The sequence below is a fragment of the Salmo trutta genome, chromosome 22, assembly GCF_901001165.1.
Source record: "Salmo trutta chromosome 22, fSalTru1.1, whole genome shotgun sequence".
Lineage (NCBI taxonomy): Eukaryota > Metazoa > Chordata > Actinopteri > Salmoniformes > Salmonidae > Salmo > Salmo trutta.
The window spans coordinates 43,246,768-43,263,884 of NC_042978.1; the positions used below are offsets into that span (position 1 = coordinate 43,246,768).

General features: G+C 44.5%; 1 protein-coding gene across 1 annotated transcript in view; it reads left to right on the top strand.

Moving 5' to 3' along the window:
- The window catches only part of hmcn1 (hemicentin 1), a 240,835-nt gene that overhangs the window by 167,286 nt on the left and 56,432 nt on the right, over window positions 1-17,117 (top strand). The window contains exons 34-43 of the mRNA XM_029706242.1: window positions 3,870-3,978; window positions 4,123-4,292; window positions 8,676-8,830; window positions 9,012-9,135; window positions 9,368-9,469; window positions 11,752-11,928; window positions 13,094-13,245; window positions 13,382-13,505; window positions 15,834-16,009; window positions 16,260-16,356. Of these exons, the coding sequence (XP_029562102.1) occupies window positions 3,870-3,978; window positions 4,123-4,292; window positions 8,676-8,830; window positions 9,012-9,135; window positions 9,368-9,469; window positions 11,752-11,928; window positions 13,094-13,245; window positions 13,382-13,505; window positions 15,834-16,009; window positions 16,260-16,356 (1,386 nt within the window). The remainder of the gene's footprint in view (window positions 1-3,869; window positions 3,979-4,122; window positions 4,293-8,675; window positions 8,831-9,011; window positions 9,136-9,367; window positions 9,470-11,751; window positions 11,929-13,093; window positions 13,246-13,381; window positions 13,506-15,833; window positions 16,010-16,259; window positions 16,357-17,117) is intronic.

The following is a 17,117-nucleotide window of genomic DNA, read 5'->3' on the forward strand; positions in this document are numbered from 1 at the left end:
GAGTTTTAATGACTCCAACCTTAGTGTATGTAAACTTTCGACTTCAACTGTACATACACACACACACCCACATGAACACACATATGCAAGAACACACACATGTGCGTACACACACACACACACCCACAGACACACACACACACAGACGCACTGTACACATCTATTCGTGTTCAAGGTGAATGACCCCCCCAGTCCGTATGTATATTTTCTAGATCTACCCAGTAACTTAGCATATACATTCACTAAACTGTTTCTATTGTATTGTATCTGTCATCAAAGAGCACTAATTCACAGGAAAAGACAGTTTAGGTTTTCGGTGGCCAGACCACTTGGCTCAACCTCCACTTCCGTGAATCATATAGGACTGAATGAAAGACTTCCCAGAAGAAAGTGTTAACAACCTATTCTGAAGATTACCATGGTTTAGGAGAGGGCCAGGAAGTGAGTTTGAGGAGACCACTAAGATTACAGGTGTCAGTGAAAACACTGTGTTATTCCCTGTGTCAGCGTATTATTCTTTCACAGTGGGGATCAGTCAATGTCAGCAGAGAAGGCCTTGCCCAGTTAAATCTCAGGACTCTACTGCTTTCTGTTTGCCAGTTAGGTTAGAGGTTAGAGGTTAGAGAGAGGGAGGGGGGAGAGAGAGAGAGAGAGAGAGAGAGAGAGAGTGTGCCATTTCCTCTGTGTCCAGATGCTTAAGGATCTCAACCATCTGTAGTCTGTACTGTCTGACATCAGAGGAGAGAGGAGGGATGAGGGCTTTACTCTGTAGTTCACTGAACCTACGAAAGTATGTGGACACCCCTTCAAATCAGTGGATTCGACTATTTCAGCCACACCCATTGCTGACAGGTGTATAAAATCGAGCAAACAGCCATGCAATCTCCATAGACAAACATTGCCAGTAGAATGCCTCACTGAAGAGCTCAGTGACTTTCAACGTGGCACCTTCATAGGATGTCACCTTTCCAACAAGTAAGATCGTCAAATTTCTGCCTTGCTAGAGCTGCTCCGGTCAACTGTAAGTGCTGTTATTGTAAAGTGGAAATCTCTAGGAGCAACAACAGCTCAGCCGCGAAGTGGTAGACCACACAAGATCAAAGAACGGAACCAGCAATTGCTGAAGCTTGTTGCGCGTAAAAATCGTCTGTTCTCGGTTGCAACACTCACTACCGAGTTCCAAACTGCCTCTGGAAGCAACATCAGCACAATAACTGTTTGTTGGGAGCTTCATGAAAATAGTTTCCATGGCCGAGCAGCCGCACACAAGCCTAAGATCACCAAGTGCAATGCCAAGCGTCGGCTGAAGTGGTGTAAAGCTCGCCACCATTGGACTTTGTAGTAGTGGAAACGCGTTTTCTGGAGTGATGAATCACGCTTCACCATCTGGCAGTGAGACAGACTAATCTGGGTTTGGCGGATGCCAGGAGAACGCTACCTGCCCCAATGCAAAGTGCCAACTGTAAAGTTTGGTGGAGGAGAAATAATAGTCTGGGGTTGTGTTTCCTGGTTCAAGCCCCTTAGTTCCAGTGAAGGGAAATCTTAACGCTGCAGCTTACAATGACATTCTAGACGATTCTGTGCTTCCAACTTTGTGGCAACAGTTTGGGAAAGACCCTTTACTGTTTTTAGTATGACAATGCCTCCGTGCACAAAGCGAAGTCATACAGAAATGGCTTTGTCGAGATTGGTGTGGAAGAACTTGACTGGCCTGCCAAGTGCCCCGACTTCAATCCTATCGAACACCTTTGGGATGAAATGGAACGCCGACTGCGAGCCAGGCCTAATCGCCCAACATCAGTGCCCGGCCCCACTAATGCTCTTGTGGCTGAATGGAAGTAAGTCCCTGCAGCAATGTTCCAACATCTAGTGGAAAGCCTTCCTAGAAGAATGGAGGCTGTTATATCAGCAAAGGGGGGACCAACTCCATATTAATGCCCAGGATTTTGGAATGAGATGTTAGACGAGCAGGTGTCCACATACTTTTAGTCATGTAGTGTAACTCTCTCTTTCTCTCACACACACACACACACACACACACACACACACACACACACACACACACACACACACACACACACACACACAGGTTCAGCTGGGCTCCGCTGGTCTGCTCTGCCATTTTAAACATTCAAAGTCTGTCGTTAAATAAAGCATGAGAATGTGTGCTGCCAAAGGCAGGTTAGTTAGCCTACGCTCAGCATCGATCATCTCAACATCTGGATGGTGATGGGCTCAAGTGAATGCCATGCATTATGCTCCACACAGCACTCCCATCAGTCAATCCAGATGTATTTAGTGGCTGGAATGTGATGTGAAGGAAATCTGATCTAATAAACTCAGCAAAAAAAGAAACGTCCTCTCACTGTCTACTGCATTTATTTTTAGCAAATTTAACATGTGTAAATATTTGCGTAAACATAACAAGATTCAACAACTGAGACATAAACTGAACAAGTTCCACAGACATGTGACTAACAGAAATTGAATTATGTGTCCCTGAACAAAGGGGGGGTCAAAATCAAAAGTAACACTCAGTATCTGGTGAGGCCACCAGCTGCATTAAATACTGCAGTGCTGCTCCTCATGGAATGCACCAGATTTGCCAGTTCTTGCTATGAGATGTTACCCCACTCTTCCACCAAGGCACCTGCAAGTTCCCAGACATTTTTGGGGGGAATTGCCCTAGCCCTCACCCTCCGATCCAACAGGTCCCAGACGTTCTCAATGGGATTGAGATCCGGGCTCTTCGCTGGCCATGGCAGAACACTGACATTCCTGTCTTGCAGGAAATCACGTGCAGAACGAGCAGTATGGCTGGTGGCATTGTCATGCTGGAGGGTCATGTCAGGATGAGCTTGCAGGAAGGGTACCACATGAGGGAGGAGGATGTCTTCCCTTAACGCACAGCGTTGAGATTGCCTGCAATGACAACAAGCTCAGTCCGATGATGCTGTGACACACCGCCCCAGACCATGACGGACACTAGACCTCCAAATCGATCCCGCTCCAGAGTACAGGCCTCGGTGTAACGCTAATTCCTTCAATGATAAACATGAATCCGACCATCACCCCTGTTGAGACAAAACCGTGACTCGTCAGTGAAGAGCACTTTTTGCCAGTCCTGTCTGGTCCAGCAACGGTGGGTTTGTGCCCATAGGCGACATTGTTGCCGGTGAAGTCTGGTGAGGACCTGCCTTACAACAGGCCTACAAGCCCTCAGTCCAGCCTCTCTCAGCCTATTGCGGACAGTCTGAGCACTGATGGAGGGATTGTGCGTTCCTGGTGTAGAGAGCACTGAAAGGCCTCTTTAGTGTCCTAGGTTTTCAGAACTCTGACCTTAATTACCTGCCGTCTGTAAGCTGGTGCATGTTCATTAATTGTTTATGGTTCATTGAACAAGCATGGGAAACAGTGTCTAAACCCTTTACAATGAAGATCTGTGTAGTTATTTGGATTTTTACAAATTATCTTTGAAAGACAGGGTCCTGAAAAAGTGACATTTCTTTTTTTGCTGAGTTTATGTATTGTAGTGGACGAGGTGACATGAAAAAGATAGCTTGAATCAACTGTAAAAGTTTGAGGTGATCTACAACGTGCAGATAGACTAAGAGGGAGGAACAGAGAGAGTCTCTCTCCTGTCGAACAGTATAGCCTAGACATGTAGTTAATATCAAGTTCTATATCAGTTTCTCTATGTTTCTCTTCGTCAAGTGTTTGCACAAGCATTAAATTACAGAGCTTTACTTGCTCGAAATCCTTCATGAAAAAGTAGTTTTATGAGTTGGTGTTAGCAACAGGACAATCTTTCTCGGATTTCTTCTGTATGTTATGGGTGTGTTTAGAACCCTCTGTCTGTCCAATCACAGTTCCCCCTGTGGTGGAGGGAGGGGACGAGGTCACAGACACCACGGTCCTCATCAACAACCTCCTGGAGCTAGAGTGTCGTGCCACGGGAACACCTTCACCCATCTTCACGTAAGACCCATACACACACACACTTAGACATGCATGAAGACAGACAGACAGACAGACAGACAGACAGACAGACAGACAGACAGACAGCATCCTCTCTCTCACAAACACACTTTAATGATATCTGTCTCTCTCTCTGTTCTATAGGTGGTTTAAGGACGGTCAGCCGGTCAGGCAGGGTGAGGGGGTGAGGGTCACGGCTAACGGCCGTCGGCTGGTCATCTCTCGGCCCCAGGTCTCAGACACGGCACGCTTCCAGTGTGTGGCAACCAATGAGGCCGGAGACCATAAGAGGGACTTCAATGTGGCCGTCCATGGTATACATACCGCTGTGATTTACCATTAGTATACAGTGCATTATGAAAGTATTCAGACCCCTTGACTTTTTCCACATTTTGTTACGTTACAGCCTTATTCTAAAATTGATTAACCTCCCTGAGCAAGGTGGGACGTTTGCGTCGCATGGCGCGAAATACAAATACCTCAAACATGCTATAACTTCAATTTCTCAAACATATGACTATTTTACACCATTTTAAAGACAAGACTCTCATAATCTAACCACATTGTCCGATTTCAAAAAGGCTTTACAGCTAAAGCAAAACATTAGATTATGTCAGGAGAGTACCCTGCCAAAAATAATCACACAGCCATTTTCAAAGCAAGCATATATGTCACAAAAACCCAAACCACAGCTAAATGCAGCACTAACCTTTGATGATCTTCATCAGATGACACTCCTAGGACATTATGTTATACAATACATGCATGTTTTGTTCAATTTCGTTCATATTTATATCAAAAACCAGCTTTTTACATTAGCATGTGATGTTCAGAACTAGCATACCCACCGCAAACTTCCGGTGAATTTACTAAATTACTCACGATTAACGTTCACAAAATACATAACAATTATTTTAAGAATTATAGATACAGAACTCCTTTATGCAATCGCGGTGTCAGATTTTAAAATAGCTTTTCGGCGAAAGCACATTTTGCAATATTCTGAGTACATACCCCGGCCATCACGGCTAGCTAATTTGACACCCACCAAGTTTGGCCCTCGCCAAACTCAGATTTACTATAAGAAAAATTGGATTACCTTTGCTGTTCTTCGTCAGAATGCACTCCCAGGACTTCTACTTCAACAACAAATGTTGTTTTGGTTCCAAATAATCCATAGTTATATTCAAATACCTCCGTTTTTTCGTGCGTTCAGCTCGGTGTCCGAAGGGTGACGCGCGAGCGCATTTCGTGACAAAAAAATTCAAAATATTCCATTACCGTACTTCGAAGCATGTCAAACGCTGTTTAAAATCAATTTTTATGCTATTTTTCTCATAAAATAGCGATAATATTCCAACCGGGCGACGTATTCTTTCAAAGGCTGAAAGAAAAAAATTGAGAATTCACATGAACGCGCATCTCCAGTGTCACTGTTCTCAGCCTGACCACTCACAAAATCTCCTGCTGTTTTTCGCCCAGAGACAGGAGAGACGTCATTCCACTTTCTGGCGCCTTCTGAGAGCCAATGGAAGCCTTAGAAAATGTCACGTTACAGCAGAGATGCTGTATTTTCGATAGAGATGCCACAGAAGGAGAACAAATTGTCAGACAGGGCATTTCCTGTATGGAATCTTCTCAGGTGTTGGCCTGCCATATGAGTTCTGTTATACTCACAGACACCATTCAAACAGTTTTAGAAACTTTAGAGTGTTTTCTATCCAAATCTACTAATTATATACATATTCTCGTTTCTGGGCAAGAGTAGTAACCAGTTTAAATCGGGTATGTTTTTTATCCGGCCGTGCAAATACTGCCCCCTAGCCCCAACAGGTTAAATATATTTTTTCCCCCTCATCAATCTACACACAATACCCCATAATGACAAAGCAAAAACTGAAATGTCACATTTACATAAGTATTCAGACCCTTTACTCAGTACTTTGTTGAAGCACCTTTGGCAGCGATTACAGCCTCGAGTTTTCCTGGGTATGACGCTACAAGCTTGGCACACCTGTATTTGGGGAGTTTCTCCCATTCTTCTCTGCAGATCCTCTCAAGCTTTGTCAGGTTGGATAGGGAGCATTGCTGCACAGCTATTTTCAGGTCTCTCCAGAGATGTTTGATTGGGTTCAAGTCTGGGCTCTGGCTGGGCCACTATTTTTTTCAAATATAATCAAATCAAACTTTATTTGTCACATGCGCCGAATATAAGTGTAGACCTTACTGTGAAATGCTTACTTACAAGCCCTTAACCAATAGTGCAGTTCAAGAAGAGTTAAGAAAATATTTACCAATGTAAATAGTCCGGTGGCCATTTGATTAATTGTTCAGCAGTCTTATGGCTTGGGGGTAGAAGCCGTTAAGGAGCCTTTTGGTCCGAGACTTGGCACTCCGGTACCACTTGCCGTGAGGTTGCAGAGAGAACAGTCTATGACTTGGGTGACTGGAGTCTCTGACAATTTTTTGGGCTTTCCTTTGACACCACCTGGGCTGTATGCACTTCCCTATGTAGCACCTTACAGTCAGATGACGAGCAGTTGCCATACCAGGCGATGATACAACCGGTCAGGATGCTCTCGATGGTGCAGCTGTATAACTTTTTGAGGATCTGTGGACCCATGCCAAATCTTTTCAGTCTCCTGAAGGTGTTGTCGTGCCCTCTTCACGACTGTCTTGGTGTGTTTGGACAATGATAGTTCGTTGGTGATGTGGACACCAAGGAACTTGAAACTCTTGACCCGCTCCACTACAGCCCTGTCGATGTTAACCTCTCTGGGGTATGTGGGACGCTAGCGTTCCACCTGCGGGACACACAACAGCCAGTGAAAGAGCAGTTAGAAACTTCAGGTTTTTTTCTATCCAAATCTACTAATAATATGCATATCCTACCTTCTGGGCCTGAGTAACAGGCAGTTTACTACGTGCACGCTTTTCATCCGGGCGCCAAAATACTGCCCCCTACACCGATGAAGTTAATGGGGGCCTGTTTGGCCCGCCTTTTCCTGTAGTCCACAATCACATTGTTTGTCTTGCTCATATTAAGGGAGAGGTTGTTGTCCTGGCACCACACTGCCAGGTCTCTGACCTCCTCCCTATAGGCTGTCTCATCATTGTCGGTGATCAGACCTACCTCTGTTGTGTCCTCAGCACACTTAATGATGGTGTTGGAGTCGTGTTTGGGAGTACAGGATGGGACTAAGTACACACCCCTGATGGGCCCCAGTGTTGAGGATCAGTGTGGCAGACGTGTTGTTGCATACCCATTCCACCTGGGGGCGGCCCGTCAGGAAGTCCAGGATCCAGTTGCAGAGGGAGGTGTTTAGTCCCAGGGTCACTAGCTTAGTGATGAGCTTTCTGGGTTTTGTCTTGGCTGTGTGCTTGTTGTCGTTGTCCTGTTGGAAGGTGAACCTTTGTCTAAGTCTGAGGTCCTGAGTGCTCTGGAGCAGGTTTTCAGTAAGGATCTCTCTGTACTTTGCTTTGTTCATCTTTGCCTTGATCCTGACTAGTCTCCCAGTCAGGTTTCTTACAGACATGACACTTGGCATTCAGGCCAAAGAGTTCAATCTTGGTTTCATCAGGCCAGAGAATCTCGTTTCTCATGGTCTGAGAGTCCTTAGGTGCCTTTTGGCAAACTTCAAGCGGGCTGTCATGTGCCTTTTACTGAGGGGTGGCTTCCGTCTGGTCACTCTACCATAAAGGCCTGATTGGTGGAGTGCTGCAGAGATGGTTGTCCTCCTGGAAGGTTCTTCCATTTCCACAGAGGAACTCTAGAGCTCTGTCAGAGAGACCATCTGGTTCTTGGTCACCTCCCTGACCAAGACCCTTCTCCCATGTTGCTCAATTTGGCTGGGCGCCCAGCGCTAGGAAGAGTCTTCCAAACTTCTTCCATTTAAGAGTGATGATGGCCACTGTGTTCTTGGGGACCTTCAATTCAATGCTGCAGGCATTTTGGTACCCTTCCCCAGATCTGTGCCTCGACACAAAAGTCCCGGAGCTCTACGGACAATTCCTTTGACTTTATGGCTTGGTTTTTGCTCTGACATGCGCTGTCAACTGTGGGACCTTATGTAGACAGGTGTGTGCCTTTCCAAATCATGTCCAATCAATTGAATTTACCGCAGGTAGATCAAGTTGTAGAGACATCTCAAGGATGATCAATGGAAACAGGATGGACCTGAGCTCAATTTCAAGTCTCATAGAAAAGGTTCTGAGTACTTATGTAAATAAGTTATTTATTTTTTATTTTTAATAGATTTGCAAACATTTCTAAAAACGTGTTTTTGTCATTATGGGGTATTGTGTGTAGATTGCTGTATGTTGCTATATCGTTCATTTCACGATGTGATGTTGTTTATCTTTTGCTCTAAATGGAAGACTTGGGCTGAATATGTTATATTTTTTTCATGCAAATTCATGCTCTTTGATAATGTTGAATTCTGGTATGTATTTTCCTATAATTCTGGTATTTTCCTATAATTCTGGTATTTTCCTATAATTCTGGTATTTTTTTATAATTCTGGTATTTTCCTATGTGGAATCTGTTTTTCTCTTTGCCTCCCCAATATCCTCTCCATTTGACTGGAATCACTCTCTGTGTTTTCTTTCTTCCACTCTTTTCTCTCCTTTCCTCTCTCACTCATTCATTTCTTTAACCTATCTCCTCTCTCTTTTCATCTCCCTCTCTTTCGCTCCAGTCCCTCCATCCATCCGCTCCACCGGTCCCTCTGAGAGGTCCGTGGTCCTCCACAAGCCCATCAGCCTCCAGTGTGTTCCCAGTGGCACCCCTATCCCCAGCATCACCTGGCTCAAAGATGGCCGCCCTGTGGACACCGCCCAGGAGCACCTGAAGGTACAGGACATGACTAATTCTACCTCCCCATTCGGCCATCTCTGATGCTATTGTTCTAGCTCCCCTCTTTGTTCAGGTTTATTATAATTCTAAGTCCCAGTTACAGTAATACTCTAGACATTATTGTTATTCTTCCAGCTGGTCAGATGTAGTTCATGTGTATGTTTCCGTGTTTCCGTAGCTGGAGTCGGCCGGTAGGACGCTGCATATCACGGAGGCCAGACTAGAGGATGCTGGGAGATATACATGTGTGGCAACAAACGCAGCAGGAGAGACCCAGCAACACATCCGTCTCAGTGTCCATGGTAATAGCAGACCCAAAACTCCCAAAACTCTCACTAGGTTTCTCTTCCTGTCTGTCTACCTCTCCTTTTCTATCCTTCTTCACCTCTTCCTCTTCCTCTTGCTCAGTGTCTCTCCTGCCCATCTCTTTCTTGTTCACTCTCTCCCTCTCTCTTTCACTCTTCTGTCTCCCTCTCCCACACTCTCTCTGCGTCTGCTGTGTCTGCTACTAAACCATATTGTGCCATTCTACAGAGCCTCCAAGCATCCCTTATTCTGGAGAGACCTTCAATGAGACCATCATAGCAGGCTACCCCATCCAGCTGGAGTGCAAGGCCACAGGGAGTCCAGTTCCTGGTAAGACCTCTCATACCCTAACCCTTGACTTCTAATAAGTTATATTACAGTGAGGGAAAAAAGTATTTGATCCCCTGCTGATTTTGTACGTTTGCCCACTGACAAATAAATTATCAGTCTATAATTTTAATGGTAGGTTTATTTGAACAGTGAGAGACAGAATAACAACCAAAAAATCCAAAACAATGCATGTCAAAAATGTTATAAATTTTAATGAGGGAAATAAGTATTTGACCCCCTCTCAATCAGAAAGATTTCTGGCTCCCAGGTGTCTTTTATACAGGTAACGAGCTGAGATTAGGAGCACACTCTTAAAGGGAGTGCTCCTAATCTCAGCTTGTTACCTGTATAAAAGACACCTGTCAACAGAAGCAATCAATCAATCAGATTCCAAACTCTCCACCATGGCCAAGACCAAAGAGCTCTCCAAGGATGTCAGGGACAAGATTGTAGACCTACACAAGGCTGGAATGGGCTACAAGACCATCGCCAAGCAGCTTGGTGAGAAGGTGACAACAGTTGGTGCGATTATTCGCAAATGGAAGAAACACAAAAGAACTGTCAATCTCCCTCGTCCTGGGGCTCCATGTAAGATCTCACCTCGTGGAGTTGCAATGATCATGAGAACGGTGAGGAATCAGCCCAGAACTACACGGGAGGATCTTGTCAATGATCTCAAGGCAGCTTGGACCATAGTCACCAAGAAAACAATTGGTAACACACTACGCCGTGAAGGACTGAAATCCTGCAGCGCCCGCAGGGTCCCCCTGCTCAAGAATACATATACATGCCCGTCTGAAGTTTTCCAATGAACATCTGAATGATTCAGAGGACAACTGGGTGAAAGTGTTGTGGTCAGATGAGACCAAAATGGAGCTCTTTGGCATCAACTCAACTCGCCGTGTTTGGAGGAGGAGGAATGCTGACCCCAAGAACACCATCCTCACCGTCAAACATGGAGGTGGAAACATTATGCTTTGGGGGTGTTTTTCTGCTAAGGGGACAGGACAACTTCACCGCATCAAGGGGACGATGGATGGGGCCATGTACCGTCAAACCTTGGGTGAGAACCTTCTTCCCTCAGCCAGGGCATTGAAAATTGGTCGTGGATAGGTATTCCAGCATGACAATGACCCAAAACACACAGCCAAGGCAACAAAGGAGTGGCTCAAGAAGAAGCACATTAAGGTCCTGGAGTGGCCTAGCCAGTTTCCAGACCTTAATCCCATAGAAAATCTGTGGAGGGAGCTGAAGGTTCGAGTTGCCAAACGTCAGCCTCGAAACCTTAATGAGTTGGAGAAGATCTGCAAAGAGGAGTGGGATAAAACCCCTCCTGAGATGTGTGCAAACCTGGTGGCCAACTACAAGAAACGTCTGACCTCTGTGATTGCCAACAAGTGTTTTGCCACCAAGTACTAAGTCATGTTTTGCAAAGGGGTCAAATACTTATTTCTCCCATTAAAATGCAAATAATTTTATAAAATTTTTGACATGCTTGTTTCTGGATTTTTTTGTTGTTATTCTGTCTCTCACTGTTCAAATAAACCTACCATTAAAATTATAGACTGATCATTTCTTTGTTAGTGGGCAAACGTACAAAATCAGCAGGGGATCAAATACTTTTTTCCCTCACTGTACTTACTACAATATAAAACCACATACCAATGTGCATAGTCAAGATTTTTTATTTTCAAAACAGCAGGTGTTTCTCTAAAGATCTAATATCACAGGAATATTTTCACGAGCAAGCTGTTTTAACCAATTGCAAGCTTCTAAGGAAGACATTTTATTACAGGCAATTTATTTCACTTGCATCTATGCCCCCTTGGCAGAATGGCTATGTTGGCATGGGGATCTGTAGGCTAGTTTATGGATCAATGAGAGCAGCCTGTTGAGAACCAATAAAGCTTTTAGATTCAATACTTTATGGCAATATTTTATACTTTATTCAGTACTTTATGGCAATATGTTATACTTTATTCAATACTGTATGGCAGTAAAGAAAACTGGATGGAGAACAACTGATAGAGACTAGCTGTGTCTAAATACTGTGAAAACACTTACTTTCATCTGGTATCTGAGAAGAATTGAATAGGTCTTTAATATTATACACCCAAAGGTACACTAGACTGGAAGTTCCATACAGTATCTATCCATCATATTTATTTCACGCTGAGAGAAGCCAGATAAGCTTAACTTAAAGAATGAAGAAATAGGATAGATTTGATGAGCATCTGGACACAGTCTTACCTGTCTTTTCTTATCTGTGTCGATGCGGTCAGCCATTACCTGGTACAAGGACGGTCGCCCTCTAACCAGCGCAGCCGGGGTGACCATCCTGAAGCGCGGTCAGCTGCTGGAGATCGACCGTACTCAGCTGTCCGACGCCGGGCTGTACCGGTGTATAGCAGTCAACGTGGCCGGAACCTCAGAGCTCTCTCACAGGCTGCAGGTGTACGGTGAGTGAACGCTTGACCGCGTCCACATAAACTACTACGACCGCAGCATGACCACATTGTGTTGGTCAGATGTGTAAAGGAATGGACGAATGGAGGATCAGGTTGGGTCAGTGCCCACCTGACAGATGCAGGTAATTAGTTACACACTGACAGACAAATAGAGATGCCTTTGGACCAGTCAGCCAGTAACATGTTGCTGTCTCGAGTCAAAGGGCTTTTGAGACTGGGGATGTCAAAACACTTTTAACCCAGTCCCAGTATAGCAGCACTCAGTGAACATTATACACTGAAGGATTAAAACACATTAATATCCTATTAAATCCTTATGAAGTCTTACGGCATTATTCTGCTATGTGGGAGAAACAGACCCATTTATCTACCTCTTTCATGTGAACACAGGATTTGATGATGATGATGAGGATGATAAACAATGTGGATCACCAGACAGGGTGATGTCATCAGATAAGGCCATGACTAGAGCTTCTTTTCAAGGGGAATCTTAACATGAGATCACCACATTAGTCGACTTTTTCTCGCAAATCTCACATTGACACCAGTGCATGATGGACATAAGTAACGTGCACAGATCTGAAGTTAGGATTGGTCCCTAGGAGTGTATGAGACGTATGAGACTTAAATGGCACCCTATTCCCTATATAGTACACTACTTTAGTACACTACTTTAGCCCATAGGGCTCTGGTCTAAAGTAGTGTACTATGTAGGGAATAGGGCTCAGATCTAAAGTGGTGTACTATATAGGGAATAGGGCTCTGGTCTAAAGTAGTGTACTATGTAGGGAATAGGGCTCTGGTCTAAAGTAGTGCACTATATAGGGAATAGGGCTCTGGTCTAAAGTAGTGTACTATGTAGGGAATAGGGCTCTGGTCTAAAGTAGTGTACTATGTAGGGAATAGGGCTCTGGTCTAAAGTAGTGCACTATATAGGGAATAGGGCTCTGGTCTAAAGTAGTGTACTATGTAGGGAATAGGGCTCTGGTCTAAAGTAGTGTACTATGTAGGGAATAGGGCTCTGGTCTAAAGTAGTGCACTATATAGGGAATAGGGCTCTGGTCTAAAGTAGTGCACTATATAGGGAATAGGATGCCATTTGAGATGCAAGCCTGTGTGTCTGTCTGTGTGTAATGCTCCTCTACTCGCCTGGCAGTGCCCCCTGCCATCTCCAGCCGCAGTGCCATGGTGACGGTGGTGGTGAACGACCCTGTCAGGCTGGAGTGTGAGGTCACCGGCGTTCCTCTGCCAAGTCTCACCTGGCTCAAAGATGGCAGCCCTGTTGCCAGTGTCTCCAATGGCATACAGGTAACCGCCCAGCTCCTCAACGTTTGTGTGTGTGTATGTGTGTGCGCATATGTGTCTGTCTGCACAACTGTTAATTTGTGTGTGTGTCTGTTTCTGACCTGTGTGTGTTTGTGTGTGTGTCTCTCCCCCTCTGTAGGTGTTGTCCGGTGGTACAGTGCTGTCTCTCAGCAGTGCCCAGGTCAGTGATACAGGGAAGTACACCTGTGTGGCCGTCAACGCAGGAGGAGAGCAGCAGAGAGAATATGACCTGAGGGTGTACGGTGAGTCCAACCTCCCTCTGACCAAAACACATCTCCATGATCACTTCAGATACTGCTTCCAGTTGTGTGCTATGAATCCAGTTGTGTACTATGAATCCAGTGCATGAAAACATATTTTAGTCGCCAGACACATTATCTTATTTAACCCAGTACTCTCTATAAGAACTTAGTTCTTGTTATAGGTATTATGTTGTCTGTTATTGTACCAGCTCTACTGCATGACAGGGGTCTCCAACCTTTTCTAGAGTGAGAGCTACTTTCAAAAAATCGAACATGTCATAAAGCTACTAAACATGAACATTCTTCTCCTCACCATTGGAACTCTTCCCGGGTCGTTACTGTACAAGAGAAAGTAGGGCACTATGTTTTCTGTCCATATAAGGTGGGCCATATAAAATCCGAAATTCTTTCCCCAAGTTATGTTTTATATTTTCTCAAATTATGTTTTCTCAGTTTTATTTTTCCTGGTTTTAGATTTTTTGTGTTTTTAACTCTCAAAATCACAATTGTTCATGGAGAAACAGCCAATGATTACATCACATCGGAAGACCTTTTGTTTTGGTGTGGGAAAAATATACTGTATGACATACTTATACAAAGATATATTAAAATGTATGGAATGCTGAGTACCTCATCCGTGAGCTAATTTGTGGAATATTCAAAGCGAGTCCAGTAAACATAACATAGGATATACACAGCAACATTTGAATGACTGTTCAAAGAAGCTTTGACATGGCCATACTCCTGGGAAGGAAGTATGGTTTGTGTTCCAGTTTGGCATTTCAATAAACCTTGTCGTTTTTGCTTAAAGAGTTGATGTTGACAGCCAATTAGTTTTGAAAATAATATATTTAAATTATTTTTCTCAATTGAAATAGTATTTGAGAGAAGTGATTGGAGTGTTATGAAGAGTTTCAGACAGATTGGCTCAGTGTGTGTGTGTGTGCGGGTGCAGGCGGCCGTATATGTGTGTTTGAGTATGTCCAGGTGTGTGTGTTTGGATGTGTGTGTATTTGTGCATGCCTGTACGCAAATGCCCATATGTCTTCTGTTTCTTTAAAAAGATCAAAGGATGGCGTCCAGAGAAATGAAGTCAGATTTCTTGTGGTAATTGCTACCACTTTAGAGCAACTTCCTGTGTCTGGCCAAATAATCGTGCCAGCTAGCCTGTCTAAACCCTTCACATGACACGTGTGTTGTGTCTGTCCAGAGAAATACACATTTGAGGAAATTGGCTTTTAGTCAGTCCAGATTTGAAACGTTGTGGTTGAGAAATCGATCACATTGAGGACATATTTTAGGATTAGGCTGAAGCAGAGGTTTTTGATTGGCTTCAAAGTGGGATTACAGAGAAATTGCCTCTCAGAATGGAGGTATTATTAGACAGAGTGATTCTGTGTTGAGGTCAGAGACAGGGCCATTTTAAGGGAGGAGAACAGACATTTATTTTGTTTTCATTCTGAGACCTTCTCTCTCTATCTCTCCCTCTGTCTCTCTCTCTCTCTCTCCCTCTCTCTCTCTCTCACTCTTTCTCTGTCTCTCTCTATCTCTGTCTCTGTCTGTCTATCGGTCTGTCTTTCTCTCTATCTCTGACTCTCTCTTTCTCTTTCTCTCTCTCTTTCTCTCTCTCTTTCTCTCTCTCTTTCTTTATTTTTGTCTCTTTCTCTCTTTCTCTTTCTTTCTCGCTCTCTCCTTCTTTTTCTCTCTTTCTCTCTCTCTCTCTCTCTTTCTCTCTCTCTCTCTCTTTCTCTCTTTGTCTCTCTCTCTCTCCATGAGGTCAGTGTCTGGGTCCGATAACGGCCCAGTGCCAGCTACATCGTGGGAAACATAGTCAGCTCTTGACAAACAGTGACAACCAAAGTTCAAGAACTGTCTTGGAACTCTAGAGAGAGGAACTGTTCTAACCAGATCTTCTGAAGCTTTAACAGATGGTGAAAGCCTGTTGAAGTGACCCAGCCTGGCTCAGTTCGTTATCTGACTTTATCTGACAGCAGCTCATTGTTAAGCTGATCTAGCCCAGGATTTAGTGGTACCACATAGGACTGGCACCAGACTTATACATTGTCAGAGCTGTGGAATGGCATTGTTTGGTGCTTACAGTCTGAGGTGTGGGTAAGAGTCAACAAGTCAATTTCTTCAATTTTATTGAGGTATATTTTTGGGACCATTTTCTCCAGGGGTGAAAATGGGTTCACCGGATTCCCAATGTGAAATTATTTTGAGATGTAAACTTAAGGGAGTTAAAGGATTTCACATTGTTGGGTTCCCACTTTCCAATGTGACTTTTTATTGTCGTTGACACTGCATCTGTGTATTTATGTGTTACAGTGCCACCCAACATCATGGGTGAGGAGGTGAATGCCACTGTAATGCTGGGTCGCTTGTTAGAGCTGCGTTGCCAGAGTGACGCAATCCCTCCTCCCACTCTGTCCTGGCGCAAAGATGGCCGCCCGCTCTTCAGGAAGCCAGGACTGACCGTGTCGGAGGATGGGAGTGTGCTGAAGGTACAGTCCAATTTCTATCCTTCCCTCTCTTTCTCTCTCGCTCTCTCTGTCACTCTCTCTCATTCTCTCGCTTTCTCTCGCGCTCTCTCTCGTGCTCTCTCTATCTCTCTCTCTATCTATTTATATCGAACCCTACTCTCTACACACCTCTCTGCCTCTCCATGCCTCTCATTGATTATTGATTGTGACTGGCAGGTTGACAGGCCTATTGTATCTCTTGTATCTTACTCTCTGTGAATGTGATTGGCAGATTGACAGTGCTCAGGTGCAGGACTCCGGCAGATACACCTGTGAGGCCACCAATATCGCTGGCAAGACTGAGAAGAACTACAACCTCAATGTCTGGGGTGAGTTGCTGCTCTGTCTGCCTGCCTGCCTGCCTGCCTGCCTGCCTGCCTGCCTGCCTGCCGATCCCATGTTTCATGAGCTGAAATAAAATATCCCAGAAATGTTCCATACTCACAAAAAGCTTATTTCTCTCAAATGTTGTACACAAATTGGTTTACATCCCTGTTAGTGAGCATTTCTCCTTTGCCACGATAATCCATCCACCTGACAAGGGTGGCATATCAAGAAGCTGATTAAACAGCATGATCACTAGACCCCATGCTCACTCGGCTACGCATGCCTCTCACTAATGTCAATATGCCTTGTCCATTGCTGTTTTGGTTAGTGATTATTGTCTTATTTCACTGTAGTGACACATGCAGTGACCTCACCTGGTTTAAATGGTGTCTCTAGAGACAATACCTCTCTCATCGTCAATCAATGCCTAGGTTTACCTCCACTGTATTCACATCCTACCATACCCTGGTCTGTACATTATACCTTAAATCTATTCTTCCGCTCCCAGAAACCTGCTCCTTTTACTCTCTGTTCCGAACGTACTAGACGACCAGTTCTTATAGCCTTTAGCGGTACCCTTATCCTACTCCTCCTCTGTTCCTCTGGTGATGTAGAGGCTAATCCAGGCCCTGCAGTGCCTAGCTCCACTCCCATTCCCCAGGCGCTCTCTTTTGCTGACTTCTGTAACCGTAAAAGCCTTGGTTTCATGCATGTTAACATTAGAAGCCTCCTCCCGAAAGTTTGTTTTATTCACTGCTTTAGC